Source organism: Mustela erminea, chromosome 12 (genome assembly GCF_009829155.1).
Source record: "Mustela erminea isolate mMusErm1 chromosome 12, mMusErm1.Pri, whole genome shotgun sequence".
NCBI lineage: Eukaryota > Metazoa > Chordata > Mammalia > Carnivora > Mustelidae > Mustela > Mustela erminea.
Window position 1 is genome coordinate 1738533 of NC_045625.1, and position 26861 is coordinate 1765393.

The window sequence follows — 26861 nt, forward strand, 5'->3', positions numbered from 1 at the left end:
ACTTCCTGCTTTCCGGCAGGCTCTGAGGGGCTGTCGGCTACAGGGTGCTGGGCACGTGGCCCACTGCTCCCGTGTTCACCCCGGCCCGCCCTTGGGGCTCCGTCCTCTCCAGACTGTGCTCAGGGCCTCGGAGCCAGACACACGCGGGGCAGAGGGACCTGGCAGGCTCCCTTCTCTCTAGAGCCGGAGTGCTCTGAATGAGTTCCTGCGAGAGCGTGTGAGCCTGTGTGCCTGGGAACGTGTGAGCCCGTGTGAGCCTGCGAGCCTGTGTGTGTGGTCTGTGGGCTTTGCCCCCCACTCCTGCTGGCCAGCACGGTCCTGCCCAGGTTGCAGATGGGCCTGCCCTCCCATGGGCTGGCTCCCTCAGGGCGGGCAGAGCAGACGGTGTGGATGGGTATGTGCACAGGGAGGCCCGGGTAGGTCTGAGCCAGTCATTGCTAAGGAAGCGGCAGGGGCTGGCAGGCAGGTGGGTTCCACGAGGACCTGCGGCTGGCGAGGGCTGGGAGCTGGTGTGCATTCTAGAGGACAGCGGGTTCTCGTGGGGAGGGTGGTTTGGGGCCGACTGCTGCTGGGTCAGACCGGTTATGTCACCCCAGAGTTCTCTGGCCCCCCCACCCCCCAGCCCACTTCAGTTCCTCGGGAGGGGGCTATGGGCGTCAGATCCAGGGGTGGCCTGCGAGGGCTCCTGCGGTGTCGGGGGGCACTGTGGACTAGCACATGGGCGCTACTGGGGCCCACCGGCGACACACAGCCACTGCTACAGGAGCAGGCTGAGTGCTGACCCAGCAGGTGCCTCACTGAATGGGGCCAGTGGTGGAGGACCCTCATGCTGCGGGGGGTAGGGGCGGACAGCACGCACGCTTGGGCCCACATGGGCCTTCCTTGCCCTCTGGCTGGGTGTTTCAGCTCCAGGATCAGCTCACTCTCTTCTGTGCAGCTCTGTTCCCTGGAGAGCGAGCCACACCTGAGGCCAGGGTCAGTCATGCACACTTTAGTGTGAATGAGCCTAGTGCCAGTCCTGGACGGCCCGACAGGAAAGGATAGGAAGGAAGGCTTCCTCTGATTGTTCCACGAGGAAGTTCAGGCCTGATTGCCGCACAGTGAGCTGGGGCCAGCCGGGAGCCAGATCCCATCTCTCACTCTAGTCTGGGGCTTTGCTTTTCTGATTGCCCACCTTGCGTGGCAGAGCGAGCGTGCAGATGGGGCACTGGCAGAGGGAATGTGCCTGGGGGGATTCTGGCAGAAAGGTGTGTGGGGGTCCCAGGAGCCTTGTGTGAACCATGGTGTGGCCCCGTCCCTCCGTACTGGGAGGTAGGTTCGTAACCCGCCGATGGGGAGGGGGTGCTCAGCTCCTTGCCCAGGGTCACCCGCCTGGGTGGTGGCAGAGCTGGGGGTTGAACCAGGCCCTCGGGATTCGTCTTCGAGGCTCGGGTGTGTGTTTGAGGTCTTGATGGCAGCTGGAGCCTAGGGGAGACATTCCTCGTCTGGGAGGGGCCGGTGCTGAGCCCTCCTTGTGGGGCGGTACATGCCTTGTTTCCTACACAAACAACCAGGGCTGGCTGGGGCAATTTTATTTTTATTTCCTATTTTTACTTCCCTGTTGGCTCTTTTTAGCAACTCTGGGTCAGATAGGCCCCCGCCCTCCAGTCCCCACCCGGCTTCCTGGCCCAGGCCTGGGGCCTCCGAGAAGATGAGTGTATGTGATTCTGTTGGGGGGGTGGGGTGGCGACGGGACTCGGCAGCTTGGCTAGCACTCACTCGGTCACGGGGAGCTCACTCCCTCACCAGATCTGTAGTGGCCCCTTCTCATCTTCTGGGACCAGCCATGGGGGGGGTGTGTGTGATGGCGGTGGGTGTGTCTTTGTTCCTGACTCAGTTTCCTCACACCCCTCCATGGTTCTCAGTGGGCTGCTGAGGCTTGGGGTGGCCTGGCAGAGGAGAGAGGGTGACTGGTGTAGGTGTGTGTGCCAGGTGGGCTGGGCTGTGGCCACGCGGGTGGATAAGTGCGTAGTGTTTCCTGCCTTGGACCTGGCTGGACAGGGTGTGTCGAGGGCAGGGCTGGACTTGGCCTTGTTCAGACCACGTCCACCAAGGGCCCTGGACCCCGAGAGACCGGCTGTGCTGTGGGGTGAGCAAAGCCCACCCCCAGGGCGGGGGTCATTGGAACGGCAGGCCAGCTGGGGTCTTCCCGGGGTGGGTACTGCTGGCTGTGGGGCACGTGGAGACCCCAGGTTCGGGCTCATGGCCCAGCCCAGGGTGCGGGGTCTTGGGGACCTTGTCTGCCTGTGTGGACACAGCTAGGCAGCAGGCCAACATTTGTGGCGTGGGGTCCTGAACACTGAGAGCAGGCTGGAGGAGGCTCTGGGCCCGCACAGGCTCCAGTGGGGCTGGGGTGTGGGACGAGCCGGATGCAGCCCGCTGGGCGCCCAGCGTGGCCTGTGCCGAACCCACAGTGGTCTGTGTGTAGACGAGGCCTGGGCTCAGAGAGGCCAGGCAGATCTTCAAGGTCACACAGCTCGGGGCCACGTTCTCACCTGGCCTTTCATAGATGAGGAAACTGAGGCAAGGAAAGCCAGAACACTGCTGCCACCGTCCCACAGGAGGCAGCATGGGACTCTGCTTTGGGCCCATTCCAGGCCTTCAGTGGGGAGGGGCCGGGCAGAACAGGGCTGGGGGGTGGGCTGCAGTGAAGGGGGTGGGGTTTCTCTAGGACCCCGGGTGGGCTATGCACAGGCTGGGGGCTGCACCGTCAGGATGGAAGGACCCGGGAGGGCATGGATGTCGGGAAGCTGCTTGCCTGGATGGAGACATGGGACATAGGCGCATCTTGCCAATATGTACGGGGCCTGGTGCGTGCTGCGTGGCCAGTGGCCAAGCGTGGACTGGTGGGTCTGGGTGAGGGCTCAGGGCTCAGCGGGTCGGGGGCCTCCCAAGGACAGGCAAAGGGCACAGACGTGGTGAGGGCGTCTGGGCTGGGTCCAACCCACTCTGCACCAGCGGGGCCCACTTTGTGTGTGTCTGTCCATCGCTGGCGGCCAGGGCCGAGGTCAAGCAGCTGTTGATCCTGAACCCATCCCACCAAGCCCCACCGGTCCCTGGGGCCTTCTGCCGTTCCTGGAAGTGCTGGGTGGGCTTCCCAGGTCCAGCCTGTGGCCCCCGTTGCCTGCAGGACACCAGGTGTGGTCTCCTGGGCTGACATGGGCAGCCCCAGCAGCGCTCAGGCCTGCCTGGAGAGGATGGAGGCTTCTGGCCCGAGGAGGTAGTGGGCGGCAGTGGGGGACGGACCCGCCTGCCGGCCCCTCCTGCTCTGGCTGGCTCCGGCGGGCACAGCGGGCAGCCGTGGTCCTCTGCACAGACCCCGTGGTGTGAGTGATGCGGGCGGTAGGTGTGTGTGCGTGTGCACGAGTGGGTGCCGGGATCGTGGGCAATCCCTTGATCACAGGCCAGGACACCAAACCCGGCAGCTGAGGTGGGGGGGGGGGGCGCCTCCTCCCTGGAGAGGCCCACAGCTTACGGGTTTCTCCCAGCCCTGCCCGTGGGAGGTGGCCTGTGTGGGCAGGGAGCATCTGGCTGGTGGGGCTGCCTTGTTATCACAGGGCAGAGGGGCTCCTCTTCGTAGCCAGGAAGCCCTGCGTGGGTTGGGTGGCTCTGGGGTGCGGGGGCGGCTGCACTCGTGCTCAGGCCTGCACAGCTGTGTGGCCTGGGCCCGTGGCTGGCTCTCGGAGCCCGGACTTTGTTGTCTGTGGAGTGGGGCAATGGGGTGGGCGTGAGGGTGAACCGAGGTTGGGCCAGACCGTCAGTTCTTGCTTGGGAGCAGGGAGGACTGGTGGCCGGGGGCCCCTCTGAGCCTCAGGGTCCTCATCTGCCCGGCGGGGAGAGGAGTTTCTTGCTCTGGTGCTGGGACATGGCAAGGATTAGCCCGGAAGGTGGGGAGCACTCGGTGTCGGGCCGGGCAGTGCGGGGAGGATGTGAAAGTTCCGCTCCCCTGGGAGGGGTGGTTTCGGGGCAGCGGGCTCCAGAACCATCCTGGGAACCAGGAATCCCCAGGGTCAGGAGTGGGACCTGTCGCCCGGTGTGGCCTTGGCGTGGACTGGGGGGTTGCGCTCCCTGTCCAGTCCTCGCGGGCCTCCCCCTGGGTCCCGGGTAGGGATGGGTGTCCGGGTGTCCTCTGTCGGGGAGGGACCCCTGGGTCTCGGGGGACCAGCCCCCACCGTCAGTGAGTGCGAACACCGAGGCCTGGAGTAGAGTGATTCTGGGTTCCCCTTCTTCCTTCCAGCAAAGAGGATCTTTCGTAACTGTGGGAAAGAGCGCTTCTCCCCGAGGGCGGTGGGGGCGGGGGCTTGGTCAGCAGATATGGCGTCCCTCCTCCCCCCTTGCCCTCTGCCCTCCTGCCTGCAGTGCCCTCCGGCCCGGTGCCAGCCCTCCGGCCCCATCAGGGTGGGGTGGGCTTGCCCAGGCAGCTCTCCCCCCGGACGCGGCCTCTCTCGTGGGGGCCCCCACGGCCGTTCCTGGTGGGCCGTGCCCTGCGTGTGCCCACCTTGGACCTTTGTGCAGACAGTGCCCTCTGCCTGGTGTGGCCTCCTTCCCCTGCTTTCCTGTCCCTGAGCCTGATTCCATGGGGCCTCCAACCCCTTGAAGCTGGTCCTTAGGCCCGAGCAGGGTGTCCCTGTCCTCTGAGGTCCCTGCCACCCCCATCTGCTCCATACCCCAGAGGGGCCTGGGCCAAACACGGACAAGGCCACCTTCATGCACCCTGGGCCCTGGTTCCCCCAGCTCCAAGTGCGTCCCTTCCAGCCCTGAGGAGTGAGGATGGTGTGGCTTCTGGTCCTGGGAGGGGCCGCTGCTGTGGCAAGGGGCCAGGAGCTGGCTTGCTCAGCTGGGAGCTGGCTGGTATGCAGTAGGCGCTTGGCAGGGCTTGGGGCCAGCGGACTTGGCTTCCTGCCCATGCTGCTGGAAGGGTCTGTGATTTGGGTCCCACCCCTGTGCTCCTGACTCAGCAGCCGCAGGGTGGGGGAAACCGGAGGTTTCTCCACAGAAACCCCAACCCTGGGCATCTGCCACAGGGCCCAGATTTCTCTCCAAGGTGGGAAGTGGAGCCCTTGATTCCTGCTACTGGGTTCCCAGTAAGACACTGGGGGTGGGGCTGGATCCGGGGCTCTGGGGGTGTGTCCGGGGGTGTCTCCCCACCCCCTACCCCAGACCTCGCTCTCCAGTGCACTGCTTTCTGCGGCTCCCCAGTGCCTGCAAGACGAGGTCCTCGGTGCCTCCTGGCTTGGCGTTCTTCTCGTCCACCCTGTGCCTCCTGCTGCCACACGGGGCACCTCTCAGTCCTCAGGAGCCAGGCCGGCTTCTGCCTCTGGTTCCCACCCACACGCCTCTTCACCCGCCAGCTTCCTGCTCTGGCCCCTCTCCGTGGATGCAGCCTCCTCCAGGGGGCTCTCCTGGGTTGGGTCCCGCTACCCCTCGGCGGCAGTGCCTGGTGTCCCGGTGCCCCGGCAGAGTCGCAGGCTGGGGCTTGGGGCCTCCCTCCGTGATGTGGGTGTGGAAGGGAGCGCCGAAGCCCTCCGGCCCGGGGCCAGCCTTCTGGGGGGCTTTCTGGGGGGCTTCCTGGCGGGGAGTGGGGGCAGGAACTCACAGGGCCTTTGCTCGAGCACCTTGGACAGGGCGCCTCCCACCGCCGAGGCTGCGGCCCCCAGTGCAGCGCGTCTGTGCAGGAGGTGGCGGAGGACGCGTCCCCACAGGCTGTCCGTGAGCGCCTGGTCGGGGTGGGGGGTGGTAGGGTTTGGGGCCGGGGCCCCGGTTTCCACTCGGTCACGTGGGGAGACCGGCCCCCACCGGGTCTCGGGGCAGTGTCTGCGCCCTGGGGTAGCCCTAGCTCCAGCGGGTGCATGTGCTGGGAGGAGGCCGAAGTTTGGGCCAAACGCAGAGGTGGGGCTTTGTGGCTCCTCGCCCGCCGGCGGTGGGTGCATGTCGTGGGCTTATGGGCCTCCGGGGCCCCCCAGGGCCGGTGTGCAGGCGGCTGGGCCGGGGTCTGCAGCCTGCGGCTGGGAAGCTCCGTCCGCCCGGGTCCGGTGGCCTGGAGCCAGCGGGGTCCACCACCATGCACTTGGGGAAAGGGGGGTACACGGTGCTGTCACTCAGACCTCGCCTTCTGCCTTCTTAGCCCGGCCCCTCCTGCCGGGTCTTAGTTCAGCGTCTGATGGCTGAGTGCCCCCCCGCCCCCGCCCTTGGTGCCAGCTGCCTCCTTGATCCCTAAAGATATTTGTGAAACACGAGCTAAAAAAGGTTTTTCCCTGGGGGATGGGGGAAGCGCAGGGAGGGAGAGAACAATCAAAGCTGGGATTAATTGTGGCGCCGGTTTTCCTGTCGCCCCCACTCACCGTCAGCGCACACAGCACAGGACCAGGGAGAGTGAGAAGCAATGAGTCTCGACTCTCCCGCTTCGTTCGCGACTAAGTCTGGTCAGCGCCTGGCACAGATAAGCACGGGTGGGCGCCGCACGGCGGGACGATGGCGGTGCTACTGCTCCCGCTTTGCGTGCTGTGCCCAGATGCCCCCTCCTACAGGAAGCCCTGCTAGATGCCCCCCGCCCCCACCCCTGGGAGGCTCTTTCCCACGCTTGAGGCCTAGTGTCTTCTGCGTGTGATGGTGTCTTTTCCCTACGTTCCCTGTAGGGACTGTGTTGGGGGCTGGCAGCAGCTTTTGGGGTGGGCATGTGGGGGCGACAGCTCAGCGTGGTCTCCTGCCGGGGACCACACAGGGCCTGCTTGCGGTGCTCACTTGTTCCAAAACCCTTGACCCTGACCGTGCCACCCTTTTCCAATCTCTCCCATGCTGGCACGGTCCTCGGGGTTCATGAAGGCCCAGCTCTGGCCCTGGCGCTGGTCCCTGCGGGGGAGGCCGGCCAGCTGTGCCGATCCGCTTCCTGTTGCTCGAATGTTCCCAGCCCTCTCGCTGCTCACGGCCTTTGCACGTGCTCTGCCTCCTGAATGCTCTTCCTTCCACTGCCCCGGGGCCCCCGCTTTCTCCCGTCTGATCTCACTTGGGTGTCCCCCACCCGCCACTGTGGCCTCTCCCCCACGGTCACGCTCAGCAGCCTAGCCTGCTTATTTTCCTCTGAAGGTTTGCTGTGGGGCTCCCGTCTGTTCCCGTGGCCAGGTGTGAGCTCTGGGACTCTGGGTGCCCCAGGGACCGCTGGCATTCCCACACCTTCAGCACAGCAGGCACAGGAAGAACACGAACTAAGACCCCCTCTGGGGTCCGCGGCCGCCCGTGCTCTGCCCCCTCCCGTGGGGGACCTTGTGGAGACAGTGGGTGCCTTAGGGAGGGCTGAAGGGAAGGTGCTGCCTTTGGGGGCTGGTCCTTGCGGCACTGCTGGGCTCTGCGTAGCGAGAGCTCTTGGGGGCCCCGGGTGCTTGGGACAGTGTCCGGGTGGCGGGGCCACAGCGGGGGGCCCGGCCAAGACTCTGCCACTTCCTGACTCTTCTCATCTTACAGAAATGGGAAACTGAGGTCTGAGGGCAGGTGCTGTCTGCCTTGAGGCCACTGGGGAAGGTTTGAGAAGTATTGGGTTAGACCCGGGCTTTGGGGGAGGGCCCCAGCAATGGGGGAGGCCCCTGGGCCTTGTAGGGAGGGGCCCCGGCTGTGGAGGTGGATCCGGGCTGTGGGGAAGGGCCCTGAAGTCACCCCGGGGTAGATGGCACGGGCAGCTGGGTACAGAGCCCGGCAGACAAAGGGTTACAGATTGAGGGAAGTAATAATGTTTCTAATTTTCCGTTGTGATTTAATAAAAATGTAAATCTCGGGGCGGAGGACGGCCCCGCTCACCGTGGTGTTGACCGAGATGAACCGCGGGTTCCTGGTGGTCAGCCTGCCTTTGTCTCCACGCCGCTGAGCCTGGGGCCTCCGTCAGCCCAGAAGGCCAGACAGCGCAGGGCAGACGCCGCCTGGATGCACGGGGAGCCGGCATGCCAGGGGCCGCCGCCGCGGAAGTGTCAGGGCCTCTGCTGAGGGGGGAGGCCCGCGATGAGGCTCCCCTCTGACCCCTGCACCCCTGTCTCCAGAGGAGCTCGGGGGCTCAGCTAGGATCGCTTGGGGCCTGTGCTGACCGTGGGCAAGTCCCGGGTATGTGGGGGCGACGTTTGAGGTGAGCTTGTGAGCGGGGAAGATGTGGCTGGCAGGGCCGTGGAGGAAGGGCGTTCCGGGCTAAGGGGGGTGTGCAAAGGCCCTGACTAGGGAGTGAGCTTGGGCTGCGAGGGTTGGTGCAGGCCAGGTGCTGGGTCCGGCCCCGAGGTGGGGGCAGGAGGCAAGACTGGTGGGAGGAAAAGCCAGGTGGGGTACCGTGGGGGCGGGGTTGCTGGGCCTGCCCTGACAGCTATGGGAAGCCCTTGTAGGGCTCAGTGGGGAGCAAGGACTCTGGCGGAGGTTGGGAGACACTGGTCCCCGGCAAGAGTGGTCCCCGGCCCCGAGGAGGTAGGGCGCACTGGTGGACCTGGCCGCAGTTAGAGCCACCGCGACAGGCCAGGCTGGGGTTCCAGGGGCTTGGGCTGCCCGAGAGGTTTGGGCCCCGGGGGAGGTACCATTTGCGGGGTGTGGCAGGGGGCGGGGTCCGGGGTTCCGGCTGGGCAGGTGGACGGCGAGGCGGCCCAGGGCTGCGTGGAGCCTGGACTGATGTCCAGGCTTGAGGGAGAAACGTGGGACTCCGGGGTCTGTGGTCAGAGCTCAGAATGTTCTTGGGGCTGCGTTTTGTCAGCTGACGGGGGCTGGAGGGTGAGGACAGGTGGCAGCGGGGATCGCTGTGGCATTTGCTGGTGTGGTGAGTGCTGTGTCCCTGGGAGGGCACGGGTGGCCGGGCTGCTCTCGGAGCTCAGGGCAGTCGGAGGAACACGCTGCTGCAGGTGGCCGAGGGTCACGGCTAGGGGACCGCACACTGTGGTTCCAGCTCTGCAGAGTTCAGAGACCATGGGGATTCCTCCTCACCTCCCTTCCTGAGAGAGGGCACTCCCGTGCGTGGGACCCGCACCCACTCCCAGGGTCCCCGGCTTCCATTGTGCCTGTCCCTCTGCTGCCGTCAGGCAGTGAAAGTCGCTAGAACACCTCCCGGATGCTGGACATGCAGCGGGGCGGCTGGTCCCTGTGGGGTTTATAGTCCCCAGTGAGAGTGGAACTGTGCCCTGACACCAGCTTCGCTGAGCGTGAGTGACCGCGATGGTGTCTTGTCACTGAGAGAGGCTCCGGGGGTGGGGGCACGTTGAGGACCCAGTGAAGAGGGGCCCGCGCGTGGTGGGGGTGGGTGGGTGGTGCTGGGCTGTGCCCCGCTGTCCCGACAGGGACCTGGTCTGCCCCGGGCTCACGGTTGGCAGCTGGGGGGTGTGGGTGGAAGTGGGGTAAGATCTGGCCGGAGCTGCAGACCCCAGCCCCCTGCTCTAGCTGGGCCTGGAGCCACTACCCTCGACGCTGGGTTGTGGAGGCCTTTGTCCCCGAGCTGCCTGGTCACTGTGTGCAGTCGGTGGTCCTGCTTAGGCCAGCTCTGGGCCAGGGACACCTTGACCAGGGTGCAGGGCATGGCCAGGTTTGGTGTGTGGGGGAGAGGGCATCCCTCGATGACCAGTAGGACATGGACGGGGCTTTTGGGGGGCTCTGGGAGTGAGTGAAGGAAAGCCTGCTGCTTGGGTGGGCTGTGTGCAGCTGGACCTCAGCTGGCGGGCGGCCTCCGGGGCCAAGTGGCGCTGGGTGTTGGTGAGGTTCGACCTCTCCAAGATTTATTGGGACTGATTGAGTTGTGCCCTTGGGGGCAAAATCCCTGCCCCTGGCAGTGGTGACCAGAGGGTCTGGGCTGGGAGTGACGGCTGCGTGCCCATGAGTCCCCGGAGCGGGGACTGTGTAGCCGCTCCCCAGAGGGCTGTGCAGGGGGCGAGCGGGCGGGCGGGCTGCTTGCCATGGAGCCGTGGGGACAGCATCGCGCTCTGCCTTCAGCGCTGCCCTCTCCTCCTGGCCCGGCCTGCCCTCCCATGCGGCCTTCGCCATGCCCTGGACCCCGGACCCTAGCTCTGCCCCCCACCCGGAGCACATGCAGGCCTGGGGTCAGGAAGAACAGGCCCAGCAGAGGGCCGGGCGGGCTTCTTGGCCCCGAGACCCCAGAAGCGTCCTGCCCCCAGTGCTTTGATCGGACAGCCGGTCGGGGCTGCAGGGCAGCTGTGCAGTGTCAGGCTCGCCCAGCCGGAGGCGGGGCAGGAGGGGGGACGGGCCTCGGGGAGTCCCTTGAGACGGGCGCTGCGGAGCAGAGCACTAAGCCCAGCCTCGGCCTCGAGCCCCTGGGCTCACACCCAGGCCCCCACTTATCAGCTGGAGCTCTGGCGGCCCTCTGTGCCTCAGTTCCCTTGTGGGTGAAGGAGGGTGCAGAGCCATGGGGCCCGCATGTGGGCAGCTAGAGGCTCCCGGGGGGCTGCCTGTGGAGAGGCTTGGGCTCCCTCTTAGGGGCCTGTGGTTTCTGCCCTGCCCGATGGCACCGGGAGGATTGTGGCCTCCGTCCCCGGCTCGCTGTGTATCTGGGGGGGAAACAGAAGGCACTTGCGGCGCAGGGAGCCCTGCTCTTGGCGTCCGGCTGGGGCTGAGGCCGGGGCCCTCTCCGCCTGTCCTTCCCCTCCTCCTCCTCGGGGTGGGGGTCTCCCGGCCACACATGGCTTCTGTGCCTTTGGGACAGTTTTTTTCTCTGCTGAGAGGCGGAGTGAGAGGGAGGTGGGCCGTCCTCGCCCCGCACGCCGCACGCCCTGCACATCCTCGCCGCGCCGCCGCCAGCGGGGACAGTTCCCGGGGAGCTGGGGGTCCAGGGCCTGTGCCAGACGTTGACGCGCCGCCCCTCATTGGCTCTGGCCGCGCGGGGGCTCCGTGACGGGACCAGGGCATCACGTGCCTTTCCCACCTGGCTGTGCTCCTGCTCCTCGGTGAGGGTGGGCAGAGCTACTCCTCTCCTGCCTCACGGTCCCCTTCTGGGATCCCGGGGCAGCCCTCTCAGCCTTCAAGAGAGGCTTCTGTAGCCTCAAGGTGTACCTGCCCGCGTGTGGAGTGGTCCCGGCATTAGGGGCCAGGCACCTGGACGTTTTGCTTAGGAAGTGGAGTGCTGGGGACAGGGCTGGTCGTTCTGGAGGGTTGAGCCGGCAGTGGAGGTCCTGCCAGGGCATGACTGGGGCCAGGGCTCATGGCTGGTGACGTTAGGCCACAGTGTCCTTCTGGCAGGACTTACCCATCGGAGGCCCCTGACCAGCAGCAGGGTTTGTGACGCGCCCAGAGCAGGGACACAGGGAAGGCAGGCACCCGTGGCCCCGGGGACATGCAGGGTGCTGGCTGTGGTGGGGGGCAGGTGTCTGGCCCCCGCCCTGTGGGCTTTGTCCTGCTGGCCAGCCCTGATTTTTTACCCCAAACTCGGTGTCCTCCTGGCTCAGGGAGCCCCTGGAGAGGGCAGGGACCCAACACCTCGGGAAATGTGAGCCCCTCCCCAGCCCGTGAATATTTCATCAACGGATTAAAAATTGAAGCTGAACCGTCCACGGCTCGGGGCGCGCGGGGGCGGGGCACCGCTCCTGTGTCAGGCCTGCTGGAGTGTTTTTCCTGGTGACAGAGCCACGTCAATTAGAAATGGCATTGTGGTTTAAAATGCCATTCCGCGGCCGTCTTCCATTAAGGTCGAGGTGTGATCAGCCATCAGCTGCCAGGAGTGAATTTTGACCCTCAGAATGAGAGGTGACCAGGGCACGGAAGGGTTTCTCAGGGCCGGTGAGTGGGGGCCTCGCAGAGGCTGTGGCTGCGTCTGGGCCGTGGGCAGGCATGGGTGTTGCTGTGGGCGATCTGGTCTGTGCGTGTGTGTAGGGCTGGGGGGGTGTGGTCTCTGGGTGCGTGTGTGCGCGTGCGGGGCTGGGCAGGGCTGGGTGGCTGAGGGCTGGCTGCCCACTCCTCCGGAGCCCCGCCGTGCTTGCCCGGCCCGGTGCCCGGGGGCTGGAGCCCTGAGGTCCCGCAAACAGCGTGGGGCTCGCGAGGGTCCCGGCAGTGGCGTGTGAGGGGGAGGCCAGTCTCGGTTGCAGTGAGGGGACAGTGGTCTGGGCCCTGGGTCTGAGGAGGGGCCCTTTCCTGGGGCTGCCCGGGTGGCTGGCACGGGCCTCCAGGCCCCGATGGCCAGTGGCCCTGCAGGTGGGTGTGTTGGAAGCCCTGACGGGTACGCTGGGCGAGGAGGACAGGCTGCTTGCCAGGGCCCCCCGGGCTCTGAGAGTCCACATCAGGGCCCCAGGAGCATCGGCCCCAGGGAGGAGGATGCAGGGCAGGGGCCCTACTCCAGGCCCCCAGGCAGGCTGCGCAGGGCTTGGCAGTGCTGCCCTGCCCCTCCCCGTCTCACTCCTGCCCAGCAGCAGGCAGAAGTGGCCACTCGCCAGGCAGCAGACTGCCCAAGGCCGAGCGTCTGGACCACCCAGCCTTCCGTCACTCTCCTGCTGGGCCTCGCTTGTTTTCCTTTGGCGGATCGGAGCTGATGCGGCTGCCGACGGGTGCCGCAGCAGCTCTGCTCCTCGGCAGGCCGGCTGCGCGCGGGGCGTCCGTTCCCCAGGGGCAGGTGCTGCGGGGTTGGCTGGGGGCCGGCGTGCGGCAACACAACAGCGTGGGGGAGCAGTGCCACGCTCGGTCCCCTTCCCGCAGGGCGCAGAGAGGGGCCTGCTTGCTGTCGGGCATGGTCCGCTGTGAGGCAGGGGTGCCCCGCTCCCTGCGGGGATGCCCAGGGAGGCCTCTGCTGGCCTCCTGGGGCGGGGGAGGTGGGAGCCGAGTCGCCTGAGGCGGCTGGAGCCCGTTCGCTCTCCCTCCGCGCGCGACGGTTTTGTCTTTCCCCGGGGCCTCCGCTCTGCTCGCTGTGGCGGGCGTCACGGGCAGCGCACACCGGGCTGGGTGCTGCGGACTGGGTGGCTGAGCCTGGTGCCCCTGGCCCCGTTGTGCACCGGGAGGGGCAGGCCTGTCGCTGGGAGTCCTGGGGGCCGGGGACTCACAGAGCAGGCTCAGCGGGGACATCGTGCTAGTTCTCTTAAGGGGTGGAGGGCTCCTGGGGGCGTGTTCTTAGATTTCCCGTGAAGGCGGAGTTTCTGGCAGCCCTTGGCTGTGGGGGCCGTGCGAGCCCCGGTGGCTTGGGCTGTGCCTTGCACACCGTAGCCCCGTGTGCACGTGTCTGTCTGCACGCGGATGTGCTCACACCTGTGTGTGCCGGGCCGGTCTCCCTCCTCGAGGCCGAGCCGCAGGCATTCCTGCCTTTAAGCAGACTGTCGCAGGCTTTCCAGAGGCCTGGCTTTGCCCAGTGACGTGCTGTCCACTTCTTGGGGTCTGTGTTTCCCTGGTGCGCATGGAGCCTTCCTGTCCTCCCAAAGGCGGTGCCTGGGCCTCCCCCTCCCCGGGTCTGTGGGTGGTCTGCCCCCTCCTGGTCCGTCTCTGGGCAGGAGGCTCAAGGTGTCCTCTCTGTGGCAGTGCTGGGCCTTGGGAAGGGAGGGGGTGCCTTTGGGACGTGAATCACTTACAGGGCTGGTGTCCCTTTTGGGGAAGTCAGGCCACCTGGGATCTGCGATTCCTGACTTCTGTTGGTCGGGGCGATGTTGGCAAGACCCCGGGGCAGCTCCGAGCGTCCCCACAGGCCGTGCTGAGGGCGAGTGCGGCGGCTTCGCCTGCGTTTGGGGGACCCTGCCTGGGACGCCAGCTCGGATGGGGGCGGGGTGCTCCCTGGGCCTGGGAAGGAAGGGGCCGGGACTCACACCCTGGGCGCTCTTGTCTCCGTAAAACCCCTCACTCTGGCCCATCCGGGCAGGCGCATGCGGCCGGCATTCCTGCTCCGGGTGGCGGGGTGGGTGGGGTGCCAGGACTCTGACTCTGGGTCCTCGGAGTGAGCCGTGCTGTGGCGGGTGCGTGGCGTCCATGCGGGGGGACGGGACGGGAGGGCGCACGTGCCGTGCGGGGCTGGCCGGGGTCCATGGCCTCCCCCTGCGCCTCCCCGGGGGCCCCTCCGCTGGAGCTGCGTAATGGCGCCCTGTTCTCTCTCGGGGAGCAGCCGGGCATGGAAGGCCAGTGGGGTCTGCGGGGTGCGGGGGCGAACACATTGACCCCGTTCACCGCAGCCGTGCACTGGCCGACCACGCGTCAGTGCCAGCGCGGACCCCGTGAAGCCCCTGGACTACTAGACCCGCAGCCCTGGGGCGGTGCCTGGGCGCTGGGGCTTCTCGGGGCTCCCTGGTGGTCCCTGGATGTGATCAGGTGGAGGCCCACGGCGCACGGGGGCCGCATCCACGGGGCGCTCCCCTCCTCCCGGCTCCGTGCGTACAGCTTCGCGGGTGTTGGCGTCACAGGAGGTTTTAAGTCTTCGTTGCTGTGTCGTTGCTGTGAAGTCTCAGATGCGGGTCAGACCTCCTCCCCGGGTCCCAGGCCCTCGTGTGCCTCGGGCGACGGTTATCTGAGTTCTCCGTCAGTGGCTTCCCTCCGTAGACCTGTGTGCTCTCACTTTCCAGCTTCCACAGGCTTCCCGGGCTTTGGATGGCCTTGAGGGCCCCAGGAGGTCTCACTAGGCAGTTTGGGAGGCTGCCCCAGAGTTCTGGGGGGTTTGGACCAGAGGGACCCCCAGGGGCTGGCCCCCCTGCTCTCAGAAGGCTGCACGAGTGAGGTGTCAGTTATAGAAAGGCCCAGAACACACAATTCCAGGGAGAATGTGCCTTCCTCTGTCATGTGCCCAAGTTGGCCCTGGGGTCTGGATGGGGCTGCGGCTGGGCATCTGTGAGCCATTCTCTGTGTCCTTGGCTGCTTGTGTCTGACTCTTTGCTCCCCCGGGGTCTGACCTCACCCGAAGGAGGTGTGGCATCTGTGGGCTTGTAGGTCTGTGCGAGCAGCGCTGGGCGGGCCGGCTGGTTTGAGCTCCCCAGCAGGGCCCCGGGGGAGGCCACCTTGGAGGGGACGGGAGGGCTGGTGAGCGGTGCTCAGGGCGCTCCGCAGGGCCCGGGTGGGGGGCAGGGGCTTCCTGCTTGTCAGCTTCTCAGTTGGGGCTTCTTGTCTCCATGGGGTGGGGAAGGAGAGGCACAGGTCGGGACGGGGAAGGGCAATGGCGCGCGGAAGCAGAGAGAAGACAGCACGTGTCCGGCCAGGGCCCCAGGAGGCTGCTGAGGGTGGGGGCGATACCCAGCTGCTGTCATGGGCCGTCTCGAGCCAGAGGGCCACCAGGTCCTGGTGACACCCAGAGGCAGGTAGGTTCGCAGCCATCATACAGCCTGCGGTGGGGCTGGGGACTTTCTTCCATGGCCCTGGGCAGTGTCTGCCCAGGATTCCGCGTGTTCTGGAAAGCTCTGTGGCACCCTGGTTCCAGGGAAGTGGGGGTTTGCCCTCTGGGATGGCTGCTGGGCCTCAATGTCGTCCCCAGAGAGGCAGGGCTTGTGTCGCCCGCGGGCAGCTGGCGGGGACAGCATGAACCCTGCTGGGCTGCGGTTTCTTGCCTCCTACCCTGGGGGGCTGGGGCCAGGGGGCAGCTTCTTGGGAAGTGGCTGTGCTCCCACCTGACTTCCCGGCCCCCAACCCTGTGGACTGTGTCAGGCTGTTGTGGGTGACCGCCCCCCTCCCGCCCCACTGGGGAGCAGAGGCCCGGGCAAGTCACTCTGAGCCTCGCTTTCCCCCACGTGAAATGGGGGAAAACGTTCTACCTTGGGTTTTTGTAAAGCAGCAAAGAATTGTGTAGCTCACTCCTGCTAGGACATGGGAGTCGGGCCAGGCTCTTGAAGATTCCCGATGGATGGCTGGGCCGGGGGCCGAGGGACCGCAGTGTGCACTCTGACTGTGTGCAGACCCCCACCCGTGAGGGCAGCTAGGCGGGACCACCCTTGACCCAGGGAGGGCTGGGGGACAGTTAGTGCCTCACCCAAGGGCGCGTGTCCCCGTCTCCCTCTCCCCCCGTGAAGGGCCTGAGAGCCTCAGTTGCCAGGCACGTGGCCATGATGATCCTGTTTAGGGGCTTGGACAGGACCCCCTTGAGGCACGGACTGGGAATGGAGGACTCTCATCACGGCCCTTCTGGAAGGGAAGGTCACAGTGTGGCTGGTGGCACATTTGTCCTGCAGTTGGGAAATAGTGGCTTTGTCGGGGGTGGGGGTGGGGGAACGGCCACCCTGCCCCAGCCTCCCCCTGCCCTGCAGACAGCTCAGCCCCTACCCTGTGATGGAGGGCGTCTCCCTGGGGCCCCCCTAGCTGCCTCCTCCCAGCCCAGCACCCAGCAGGCAGGCGGCCCCGAGCGCCAGCACCCAGGCCCCTGTGGGGCACCCCCAGGAAGCCTCCGGCCCTGCGCAGGGCTGGGGAGCCGGGGAGGTCCAGGGAGGGCAGAAACAAAACAAAACAAGACCCCACCCCCAGCCCCCGGCCCCCACCGAGCCTCCTTATCTGTCCCGCAGCCTGTTGCAACGGCTGGCTTGGTGCCGTGGAGAAAAGTGATGTAACAGATAGTCGCGGGGCAGGAGTGTCTGGGCCCGTCCGACGGGTTTGGTTCCTGCCCCAGGTGGAGGGGAGAACCTGGCCGGAGGTCACTGCCTGGGCGCGGGCGGCTGCCGGCTGTCTGCTCAGCCGGGCTCCTGGCGGGTCCTGGGAGCGGCGGCTTTGCGCGGAGCCGGGTCCCGCCTTGGCCCTGCTCCCGTAGCTGTCCTGTCAGGTGCTTCCCTGGAGGGGTGCGGGGTGGAGGGTGAAAGAGCTCTGCCTCTCTGCTGGATGGTTTGCAGTGAGCCCAGGCCCCGGGCACGGCCGTGTCAGTGGGGAGGGTGGCAGCTTCCGAGGCCCCAGTGGACCGTCCTACCCCCCTCCCCCCGCTGTGGCCCTGGCGTTCAAGGGAGTGGCCGTGGTGGACACCATCAAGAGTGGATTTTAGGTAGAAAATGCCCTACTTAAGCCGAAGTCAGATTTCTGGCAGCCAGAACCTTCTGGAACACAGACGCGGGCCAGAATTGGGCAGAAAGGGCTTCCATCAGGTCGGAGCCTATGTTCTTAGAAACGTGGATACAAATCATGGTTTCTTCATAAGTCTATCAGTTTGCCCTGGTGACCTTTCACCTGTCTTATCGTAGGACAAGAGCTTGGGGACAGTCTGCCGCAAACCTGAGTTCAGGGAGAAGTGACAGCCAAGGCGGAGGCCACCCAGTGGAGAGCTGGGGAGAATTTAGCTGTCCACCGTGCCCCGGGGACCATGGGGACCTGGCGGGGATGCCGATCGCGGGCGGCCGCAGGATCTTTCTGGCACTGTGGGGCGTGGCTGGGATGAGGTGTGATGCTCCCAGGTGTTTCCCCGGACAGACCCTGGTGTCACCCCCACGGGAGGCCCTGCGTCACTGCCGTGAGGCCGTCCCGGCGCACTGGCCCCAGCCCAGGTCCCCGGCCCAGCGTGAGCTCTTAACCCTGGTCAGAGCTGAGACGGCAGGCCCTGCCCAGCCCAGCCTGGGTGTCCTTGCCTCACGAGGACCCTGACCTGATGAGCCGTGAATTGGGCAGGAGGCCCGTCAGTGGCCACATTTGGGCAGGAGGTAGGTGAGGGTGTGGAGTATAGCTGGGGTGAGGGGTAGGAGCTGGGCAGTTGCCATCCTGGGAAAAGGCCTCCGTAGGCCTGGGCTGGGGTGGAGCGTTTGGGAGGGCTTCCTGGAAGAGGCGACCGTCGGCAGGTCCGGACGAGGGGACAGCATCTGCAAAGGCCCACAGGTGAGGGAGGGGTTCTGGGTTTGCGCGGGGAGGTCCAGAGCTGGGAGGTCTCAGAGGCCCCATCCGAGGTGTGGAGGATCGTGGGCGCCTTGTGTGCGGGAACCCACCGGCCCAGTAGGAGTCCAGGGATCTGGCTGTCCAGGCTTCGCTTTGGGCGTGGCTCGGCAGAGCCGTGCTGCCTCGGGCTGTCCCCCACCCTCCTCCTGGCTCAGGTGGTCAGCGGGACCCGGCAGGGCGCTCCATCCTGCCAAAGACAGGCCGTTCCCGGGGCGGGCCTGGCCAGGGCTGGGGTCTCCGGGAGACGGCAGTGGCCACCTCGGGAGTGTTGGCATGTCTGAGCGTGGCCTGTGTGTGAAAGCAGGCCGCACAGGGGGGCGGAGGGCCAGGAGCCTTGCAGTTGGTCATGGTGAGCTCAGGAAGGGGGTTCCCAGGACGAGTGGAAGGTAGGGGTGCGGAGGGCACCCCCGAGGGCCTTGCCTCGGCCTCGCCTCCCCCTCGCCCGGGCCATGGCAGAGGGGCCTGTGCAGTTCCGGGGGTGTTGACTGAGCACTCCTGGCTGCAGGAGAAGCGTGGGGCCAGGCCCAGGAGGAGACAGGGTCTGCGGCCAGAGAGTGGGGGCCTGGGCAGAGGCCAGGTGAGGCCTGGGGTGCAGAAATGGCCTTGAAGAGCTGTCCTTGGCCATCTGGGGTGAGAGCAAGGGGGTGAGTGTGCCTTTTTGGTTGGGCTCTGGGGGTCCCTGCTCCATCTGAGCGTGTCTTGGGGCCACATTTGGAAGCCACGGACGTCACTGTGCAACTGGGGGAGACCGAGGCCCAGCAATGGGCACCCAAGGGCACGCAGAGCCTGGTAAGGGCACGTGGACTCAGTGGCTCTAACGGGGCTACCCCGGGGCCTCTTGTGTTTTGGAGCCTGCCCTGACATAATTACCCGGCAGTGATGAGCTAATTAGTCCCAGTGGTGCCCCTCCCGCCCGTTCCCCCACCGGGCTGCCTTCCCTCTCCTCCTGCCCGTAGTCTCTCTCCAGTGCTCCTGCCGGGGCGACCGCCCTCCCCCCAGGCCCCAGCCCCCCAGCCCCTCATCCTCCGCTCAGGGGACACTGAGTGTGGTTTTGTCCGCTGGAGGTGCTGGGCTGTGAAGGGTGGGACCTGGGGAAGGTGGCTAACAAGCCTGTCCCCGTCAGTGGGCCTGGATTGATTTTTCCCGGGTTGATGAGGACCCCTCACTCACTTTGCTAGTAACAGTCAAAAGCCCAGTAGTCATTTGTGGCCTGAATCCCAGGAGAGGGCAGGGTCCACATGGTCCTGGGGTCCAGAACAAGCTAGGGTTGAGCCCTGGTGGGAGCAGGGGACGGGCTGCACCCCCACTCCCGCTGGGGTTTGGAAGGTCCCCTGACAGTCTTGGTGCTCTGGTCCCAGGCTGCCCGTGTCTGTTTCCCTCTTGGGCAGGGCTCTGGGTGGGGCTCTGGGCAGGCCTGGCCTGGGAAGGGGAAGGGCTCACACAGCTGAGGCTCCTCGTCGCCCCACTGAAGGGCAGGGGAAGGTTCTGGCGCCACCGGGGTCCCAGGGCTGGCCATGGGGGAGGGAGCCAGGAGGGCCAGTGGAACAGTGATATCACTGCCTGAACTGGTTTCCTCGTGGAGGGGCCTTTCCTTAAGGCCCGGCTCTCTCTGTCTTGCCTGGGGGCGTCCCAGGGTTGCTGGGCTGGGCTGGGAGCTGCGGGTCACCCCGACTGGCCGTGGGGTGCAGGAACAACGCCTGGCTGGGACACGCTGCACATTTGCTTGTCGCCAGGGGTGGGGGCAGAACAGGCAGGAAGCAGCTGTTCCTTCCCGCTCTCACCCCTGCGGGTCACGAGATCGTGCCCTGTGGCCCTGCACCAGCCCCAGGTTTGAGGGCGGGCATGGACGGCGTGGCCCAGGGCCCGTCTGGAGGCCGTCGCCACGGTGGCTCATGGCGGAGCCCGGCTCTGCCCAACGTTCTCGGGCCACGGGTCCTGGATGGGGGAGGAGGTGCTTTGGCCCCTGGGCCTGCCTTGTGCGGGGCCAGGCCTGGGATCTGGGTCGCTGGGTGAGGAGTGCTGGCCTGACGCTCCTGGGGAAGCTGCCCCCAACGGGGCCCCGGCCTGGGGCCTCCACCTGGGCTGGAGGGTAGACCTGGGGCTGAAGTAGGGCCCGCGTCAGGGGGTGCTGGGCGCTCAGGAAGGCAGGGCCCCCCAGGACTGCTGTCTGTGCCAGGGAAGGCTGGGGGAGGGGGCTCCTTCCCCAGTGGCTGTCAGAGACCCAGCGGAGCCCTGGCTTCCTGGTCTGGGGTCCAGGAGCCCCCTCTGGGTGGTCTTGGAATCCAGGGAGTCTGACAAGGTTCCTGGGGTGCCTCCTGCCAACGGAGCCCCACACTGAGCCTGGCTTGGGCCCACGGCTCCCTTTGGGAAGCACCTTCTCTCCCCGGCTCTGCTCGGATCTTATCTGATGGGAGAGGGTGGGCCTTTTGGTGTCAGACTTGACTTTCCCACGTGCCTTGCCATCTGACTCATCAAATTCACGTAGTGACTGTTCTGCTGATTTGTTTATCAGCTAACGATTCTGGAACTTTCTCTGGGTCAGGCACCTGGTCCTAGAACTAGAAAGGAACTTGGAGATCCTGTTGAATGTTCTTATTTCACAAATGGGGAAACTGAGGCCTCCCTGCAGGCGGGCGGCTGCCTCTCTGCTGCTCGCGTCCCCTCCTGGACACTGCCCTCGGTCCCATGACCAGCTCTAGCTGAGGGCTGCTATGTGCAGAGGCGAGTTTGAGGACCTGTCCCACTGCCCTGTGCGTCGCACCCTGTCCCCGTCTCCCCGCTCTGTCCAGCCCCGTCCGTCAGATGCGCAAGCCAGGGGGCGCGGGTGACACCCAGGCCTGAGGGCACGGGGGTTCCCAGGGACTGAATGCTCCCAGCGCCGTCCCTCAGTGACTCTGTGCCCTCCGCGGTGGTGCCGTCCTCTGTTGGTAACGAGCTTTTTCGCTCTGTAATGTGTGTTTCCTGACTGCCGGGCAGGCGCCTAACGACTCTGATTAAATCAGAAATCAGAGGGACTCCAGAGGTTCCTTGCTTGGGAACAGGCCTGTGGCTCTCAGGGCTGCCCTCCATTGCTGGTGGACGGTTCTGGAGCAAGCACTTAGAGCCCGAGTGCCTTGGGTATCCTCTGGGTCTGACCCGTGTCAGGGACTCTGTTGCCGGTCTACAGACTGGAGAGAGCAGTGCCTGTCCTCTGCAGCGAGCACCCTCGGGAGCTGGGATGTTCCTGCTGCCTTGATGGGCTGGAGGCTCAGCTCCCGTGGGGTCAGCCCTCCACCATGTGGTCACTGGGCTTGCCAGTCCCCCTCCGACCCACTGGTGAGAGGCACTCCGGCTGTGGCCCTCTCCCGGCCCTGAGCTCGCCCCTGGCTTGCACCGTGTCTCCTGGCCTTTGTCCCACTTCTGTCGGTTGGGTTCGGAGGGGACAGGGCTCCGAAGGCTAAGCTGTGCATGTCCGTGCTGGAGTGCCACTGTCCCCCCTGCCTTCAGTGGGTCCCCATCCCCCCTGGGCCAACCCTGCGTCTTCCAGCCCCTGCCCAGCCTGGAGCCCTGGTGCAGGTGCGGGCGTCCCCCAGCCCAGCCTGGAGCCCTGGTGCAGGTGCGGGCGTCCCCCAGCCCAGCCTGGAGCCCTGGTGCAGGTGCGGGCGTCCCCCAGCCCAGCCTGGAGCCCTGGTGCAGGTGCGGGCGTCCCCCAGCCCAGCCTGGAGCCCTGGTGCAGGTGCGGGCGTCCCCCAGCCCAGCCTGGAGCCCTGGTGCAGGTGCGGGCGTCCCCCAGCCCAGCCTGGAGCCCTGGTGCAGGTGCGGGCGTCCCCCAGCCCAGCCTGGAGCCCTGGTGCAGGTGCGGGCGTCCCCCAGCCCAGGCCGCACCCGCAGGGGCTTCTCACTCCTTGTGCCTTTCTTGGGCAGAGGTCTCTGCCTAGGTCGGGGACCTCTCCTGGACCCCTTGCCCAAGTCGGGGCCCCCATTGGATGCTGCTGCAGCCCCTAGCATTCCTCCTTGTGTCCCAAACTCCATGATTTGGGTGGCTTGTCCCCACCTGACTGTGAGCCTGGAGAGGGCAGGAGCCGAGGGGCCTCATGGCCACCGTGCGCCCGGCAGCCTCCGTGGGGCACGCTGCATGAACGCACGACGTAGTTCAAGGTGGCAGAGCCCCCTTGGAGCTTCTGGAGCATCTCCCCTAAGCCAGGTGCTGGGCTGGGCACGGAAGCACCTGAAGCCAGTTCCCCTGAGCAGGGAGACCCCGGGCCCCCCAGAGTGAGACTCAGGCTGTGCACTGGAGCCGAGCCCACCACTGCTTCCCGGGTGCCCCTCGTCGGCTGAGGCCGAGCCTGGCTGGAGGGGCTTGCCTCGCTTCACCGCGTGCCTGTGCCGCACCCCGCCGCCCTCCTGCACCAGGGTCTGCCTGCTGGAGCTCCGCGGGTGCAGCTGGCCCACCGCCCTCCCACCCCTTCCCTCCTGGGGTGTTGGGTGCTCATTTCTGCTGCTCTGCCCGGGGACACCCACCCTCCCAGGAGGCCCCGTGTCCGGCGATGATGTAACCTGAGTGACGGCGGCAGCCCCGTGGGCAGCAGGACCTCCTCTCTCCCCCCACATGTGTAGCCAGGGCAGGGCTGCTCCCGAGGCCCCCCCGACCCCGCGGAGCCCACGGGCCGCCCAGCCACCCCTTCTCTGCCGATGGGGAGGGGAGGAAGGCGTCCATGTAGAGGGTCAGCTAATTTCACGCCTCGCTGGTCTCCCATCTGAGCGCCTTTCCCTGCTGGTCCTGGGGTGGACCCGCATGCAGGCTCTCGCCCCTCACCCCTGCAGGGGCTCCTGTGTCTGCGCAGCCCTTTGCTGCTGTCTGGCCTCTGGGACTTGCTGGCAGCGTTTCCAGGAGGGTCCCAGGTGGTGCGCGTGGCCAGAGGGCTGCATGACGTGGTGCCGAGGACGCCACCCGGAGCCCTGCGCCCGCGCGGGGCTGGGTTCTCCGTGCACGTCCGCGCTCGGCTGATACTTTGGTGCAGCTGCCCGCGGTCTTTCTGCCGCCTGGAGCACCCCCATGTCCAGGGCAGCGCCCGCCCTCCGGCCCCGATGGCTGGGGGCGGGGGATGGCTTTCAGGCAGGTGCGGCCCTGTGACTTGTGAGTGGGCCTTGGGTCGCCTACTTCGTCCGCTCACCTTGTTTTAGCGGTGTGGGGAAAAGCCTTTCTTAAGAACTTTCCAGCTAGAAAAACCCCAGCTCATTCCGAGCGACGGTGGTTCCTCCTCCTCCCACGCTCCTCCCGCCGGCTCTCTGGACCGTGCAGCGCTGTCGGGACCGATCGCGTCTTCCCTCTAAGTCCCCGGCTCAATGAAGACATCTCGTCGAGCCGCGCTTCCAAGCTCCGCAGCGTCTTGTTTGTGAGATCCGGGTGTCCGGGGACAGGGTGCGGAGGCCCTGAGGGTGGGCAGGGCAGAAGGCTGGGCGAGCGTCCCGCGTGTGGGCGCCGGGAACCGCGGCTCATCGGCTAAGAGGCTCCAGGAAAGGCCGGGGTTGGTGTCTTTGTTGACGGTAATGACGGCAGCCCCGTCATGGGTCCCAACTGTTTACAGCTTGGAAGCTGAGGCCTGCCTGGCCTTGGCCTCCCCTGGGCCCTCTAGGTGGCTTCTTGATGGAGGTGACCTGGGCTGGGGTCTGCCAGGCAGGGGCAGGGAAGGCCGTAGGGTGCTCTGGGAGTTTGGGTGAGATCATCTATGGGACTGTGCTTTGCCCAGGTATGCCTGTGGTGACCTTGGGGCTGTCTGGGACCCAGCTTGGGGGGGGGTCTCCCCTGGTGCTGGCCGGTCAGGGGAGAGGAGCTGGGCGTGTGGGCTCCGAGTCCCCAAGGTGGGGCCAGCCTCTTGGCCCTGCTGGTGGTCTTGGCCTTTTGAACATTATAGGTGAGGGTGTCCATCCCTAGCCTTCTGCGTACCCTGCCTCTCACATAGGAGACAGTCTCGAGAGGGCTGTGCCCTGTCCCCGTCCCCCTGTGTGTGAGAGCTGTGCAGGTCAGGGTGGGGAACGTAGCTGGGATCAGGCTGCTGGCTGTGCACCAGGCCTTGGGAAAGCATTTGTGGGGTCATCTCGGGAGCCCCCCTTAAGGGTAAAGAGATGGAGACTCAGCGCCACACTGTAGCAGTGCGCCCTCCCCTGCTTGAAGCCCCTATGTCGTCCGCTGCTTCCTCTGGGGGCCATTGGTGCCCAGGTGGGTGAGCCGAGGAGCCCAAGTCCTGGGCGCCCCTAGAGCGCGAGCCAACCCTCTCCGGGTGGACAGAACTTGGCAGGTACACTTGCTCCCAAGAAAAGCAGCTGCGGGAGACCTAAGTGGTCTTGGCTTATCTGCGGCTCTGCACGCGCCGGCCTCCGTGCGGGGTTTGGGTGCCGTGTGCGGCTGGGCCCACAGCCGTAGCCGTTGCTCGTGGGGTGAGGCAGGGCGCCAGGCCCGGCGGCCTGGGTTGTGCGCGGACTGGGTCCTCACCGTTGCTCAGTGGCACAGTTGGACCAGGTTTACGTCTGTCCTTGGTGGCTGCAAACCCTGGCCAGGGTGGCTCCGAGGGGCCAGGCTGACTGAAGGAGGGGCGCTTGACTGAGGGAAGGGCAGGTGCGTCGGGCAGAAAGCACCCCCTCCCCGTCGTCCTGCCCAGCTCAGGCCCAGTTTGTGAGAAGGGTCCTGTGTGGGATGGGGGCTGGGCCCGCCATGGAGGTGCGCACGGAGGCCCAGCGATGAAGCTGGGCCCTCTGTGAGTTGGAGGGTCGGGCGGGTGAGTTCTAGGAGCGCTGTCTGTCTCAGCTGGGGCCTTGAGACCCCGGGGCTCTTGTCTGGAGTCTGCTTGCACCTGTTTCTGGAGGGGTTGGGGTTGACGCGTCCCCAGCGTCTCAGCCCAGCCCCCAGGGGCTTTGGTGGCAGCCTTGGAAGAGGTGTCTTGCCAGTCCCAGAGGGACGCTGAGGCTCAGAGATGCCGGGGCCCCAGCGGGGGGGCCGTGGTCCGGGGTGGGGGTGTCTCCATCTGCGCCGCCTGGGTGGTCTCCGACGTGTGGGCGGGGGAGCGGCCTCTCCTCTCCCACAGCATGGCTCGCCGCCCCTCCCCGGGCCACGGGCCTTGGCACTGGCTCAGGAATCCCACATCACCTCGGGCTGCGTCCAGCTTGCTCAGCGGGTGCGGGGCTGCCCCCTCCGGCACCGGCCGTGTCTGGAACCCATTACCTCGGGGTGTCGGCAGCAGAGTAGCTGCCCGCCGCGGGCTCCCGGGCTCCCACTGCTGCTGCCTCCTGCCCTGGCCCCCTCAGACGGGGGAGGCCAGGAGAGGCCGGCCGGGGGCCTGCGTGGCAGTGGGAGGCTGGGAGAAGCCGGGTGGGGCCGGAGAATGTCTCTGGCTGGCCTGGTCTCCAGCTTCCAGAAGCACCACCTGGAAGTTGAGTGTCGGGGTCTGAAGGGCTCGAGGGGCTGTTCCCAGTGTGTGGGAACCAAGGAGGCCCAGAGAGGCGGGTCCCTTGCCTGAGGATGGGCAGTGCGCTGGGACCCAGGACTGACCCTGGCCTCCTGGTTGCGCACTCCTGCAGCGCCCCGGGGGCTGTGGTCCTGGGAGGGGTGGCCAGAGCCGCGGCCTTGGGGCTCGGGCCTCGGGAGTCAGGGGGCACCGAGCGGTCCAGGACCAGCCGCCTGGAGACGGGGCATGAACCGGGGCAGGCTCTCAGCCCTCGGCACGCGGGGAGCGTGTGGTGGGCTTCTGTTGCTGGGGCCTTTGTGGGGTGTCCCGGCCATTGGGGTTGCCTCGAACCCCGCCTTCAGGCCTTCACTTGCCCTCCAGGGCGGCGCGTGTATGGGGACTCTGCGCCCACCGAGGGGCACAGCCGTCCTTGGCACCTGCAGGTGGAGAGCGCCGAGGGGTGGCCGCGCGGTCCTCTCCCTCACCAGGTGTTTCCTGAGGACCTGCCCCGCCTGTCCCCGGCAGCCACGCTGGCTCCCGGGCCCTGGCTCTGCCCGCAGCTTGCGCCGACCCTGCTGCTCATGAAGCTGATGGCCCCGGGCTCCTGACCGCAGTCGATGGGCTCAGCCTTGCTGGAGAGAGTCCGCGAGAAGACGCTCCCGCCTGCTTGGTGGGGTTCAGCGTTAAACAGCAGCGAATGCTCTGCGCGACTCGGAGCCGTCTCTGCCCTCCTGGCACTGCCGCGGCGTGGTTGTGCTCCAGGCCCGGGATCCCAGCTGGGGTCCCCGGGAGTGCAGTGGCTGCGGATCTGGGGCCTCCCCGGGCCCTGGGGCTTCTCCCGCTGTCTGAGGGGTGAAGCGGGGGCTTCCCCAGCCTGAGCCGAGGGGTCCGGGGCTTGAGGGCGCTCCAGGCCCTCGTCCTGGGGAACAACAGCCTGCAGAAGGTAAACAGCACAGGAGTGGGCGCATGAAAGCTCCCGTCTCTTCCGGGGCCCTCTGAGGGAGCCCCGGTCCCCGGGTGGGCCTGCTGCCGGTGAGGGCGGACATGCCGGGTGTGTGGCCCCGCTCCCAGTCCTGGCTCCCTCGGTGCCTGGTGTCCCCACAGGCTCAGGAGAGGGCTGGTCAGGGATTGACCGAAAGGACAGCAGCTGCTCTCGCTCTGGCTGTCCCAGGGCTCTGGCGAGGATGCCCCCGAGGGCCTAGGGTTTCCGTCCCTGGGCCAGACAGCCTCGGCCATGTGGGAGAGATTCTCCCCGTGGAGTGAAAAGACACGGGCAGTGGAAGTTTCTGGAGAGCTGGCTGGCCTGCTTTGAGTGAGAGATGAGGTGTGCCGTTCTGAGGGGGCGCACACGTGTGTGCGTGTGCGTGTGCACGCGTGTGGGAGTGTGAGAGCCTTTTGGGCCCTTTTGTCCCTGCTGGTTCCCTGGGCAGGGCCTCCTTGCCCCCAGGGGCTGCCCAGGTTTGCGAGTCCTGGGCCTGCCTCGGGATTCTACCTGGGTGGCTTCGCCTCGGGCCAGGCGGGCACGTGTCCCCCAGCTGCCGCACCGTCTCCTGCAGCCTTGGGGTTCAGAGGTGGGAGGATGCGGGGGTGGGTAGAGTCGGGAGCCCCTCCCAGCACCTGAGAGCTGGCCTGCGTCGCGTGCACTGGGCCACACTGACA

At 66.7% G+C, this 26861-nt stretch overlaps 2 protein-coding genes across 2 annotated transcripts in view; one reads left to right on the plus strand and one right to left on the minus strand.

Annotated features, from left to right (window-relative positions):
* Nucleotides 1–26861, plus strand: part of RXRA (retinoid X receptor alpha) — a 114606-nt gene that overhangs the window by 13664 nt on the left and 74081 nt on the right. The window lies entirely within an intron of this gene.
* LOC116571173 (proline-rich protein HaeIII subfamily 1-like) lies at nt 4994–6102 on the minus strand. Its single transcript, XM_032308995.1, is given in 2 exon segments — nt 4994–5994; nt 5997–6102. Coding segments are annotated over 2 exon segments (1107 nt in total).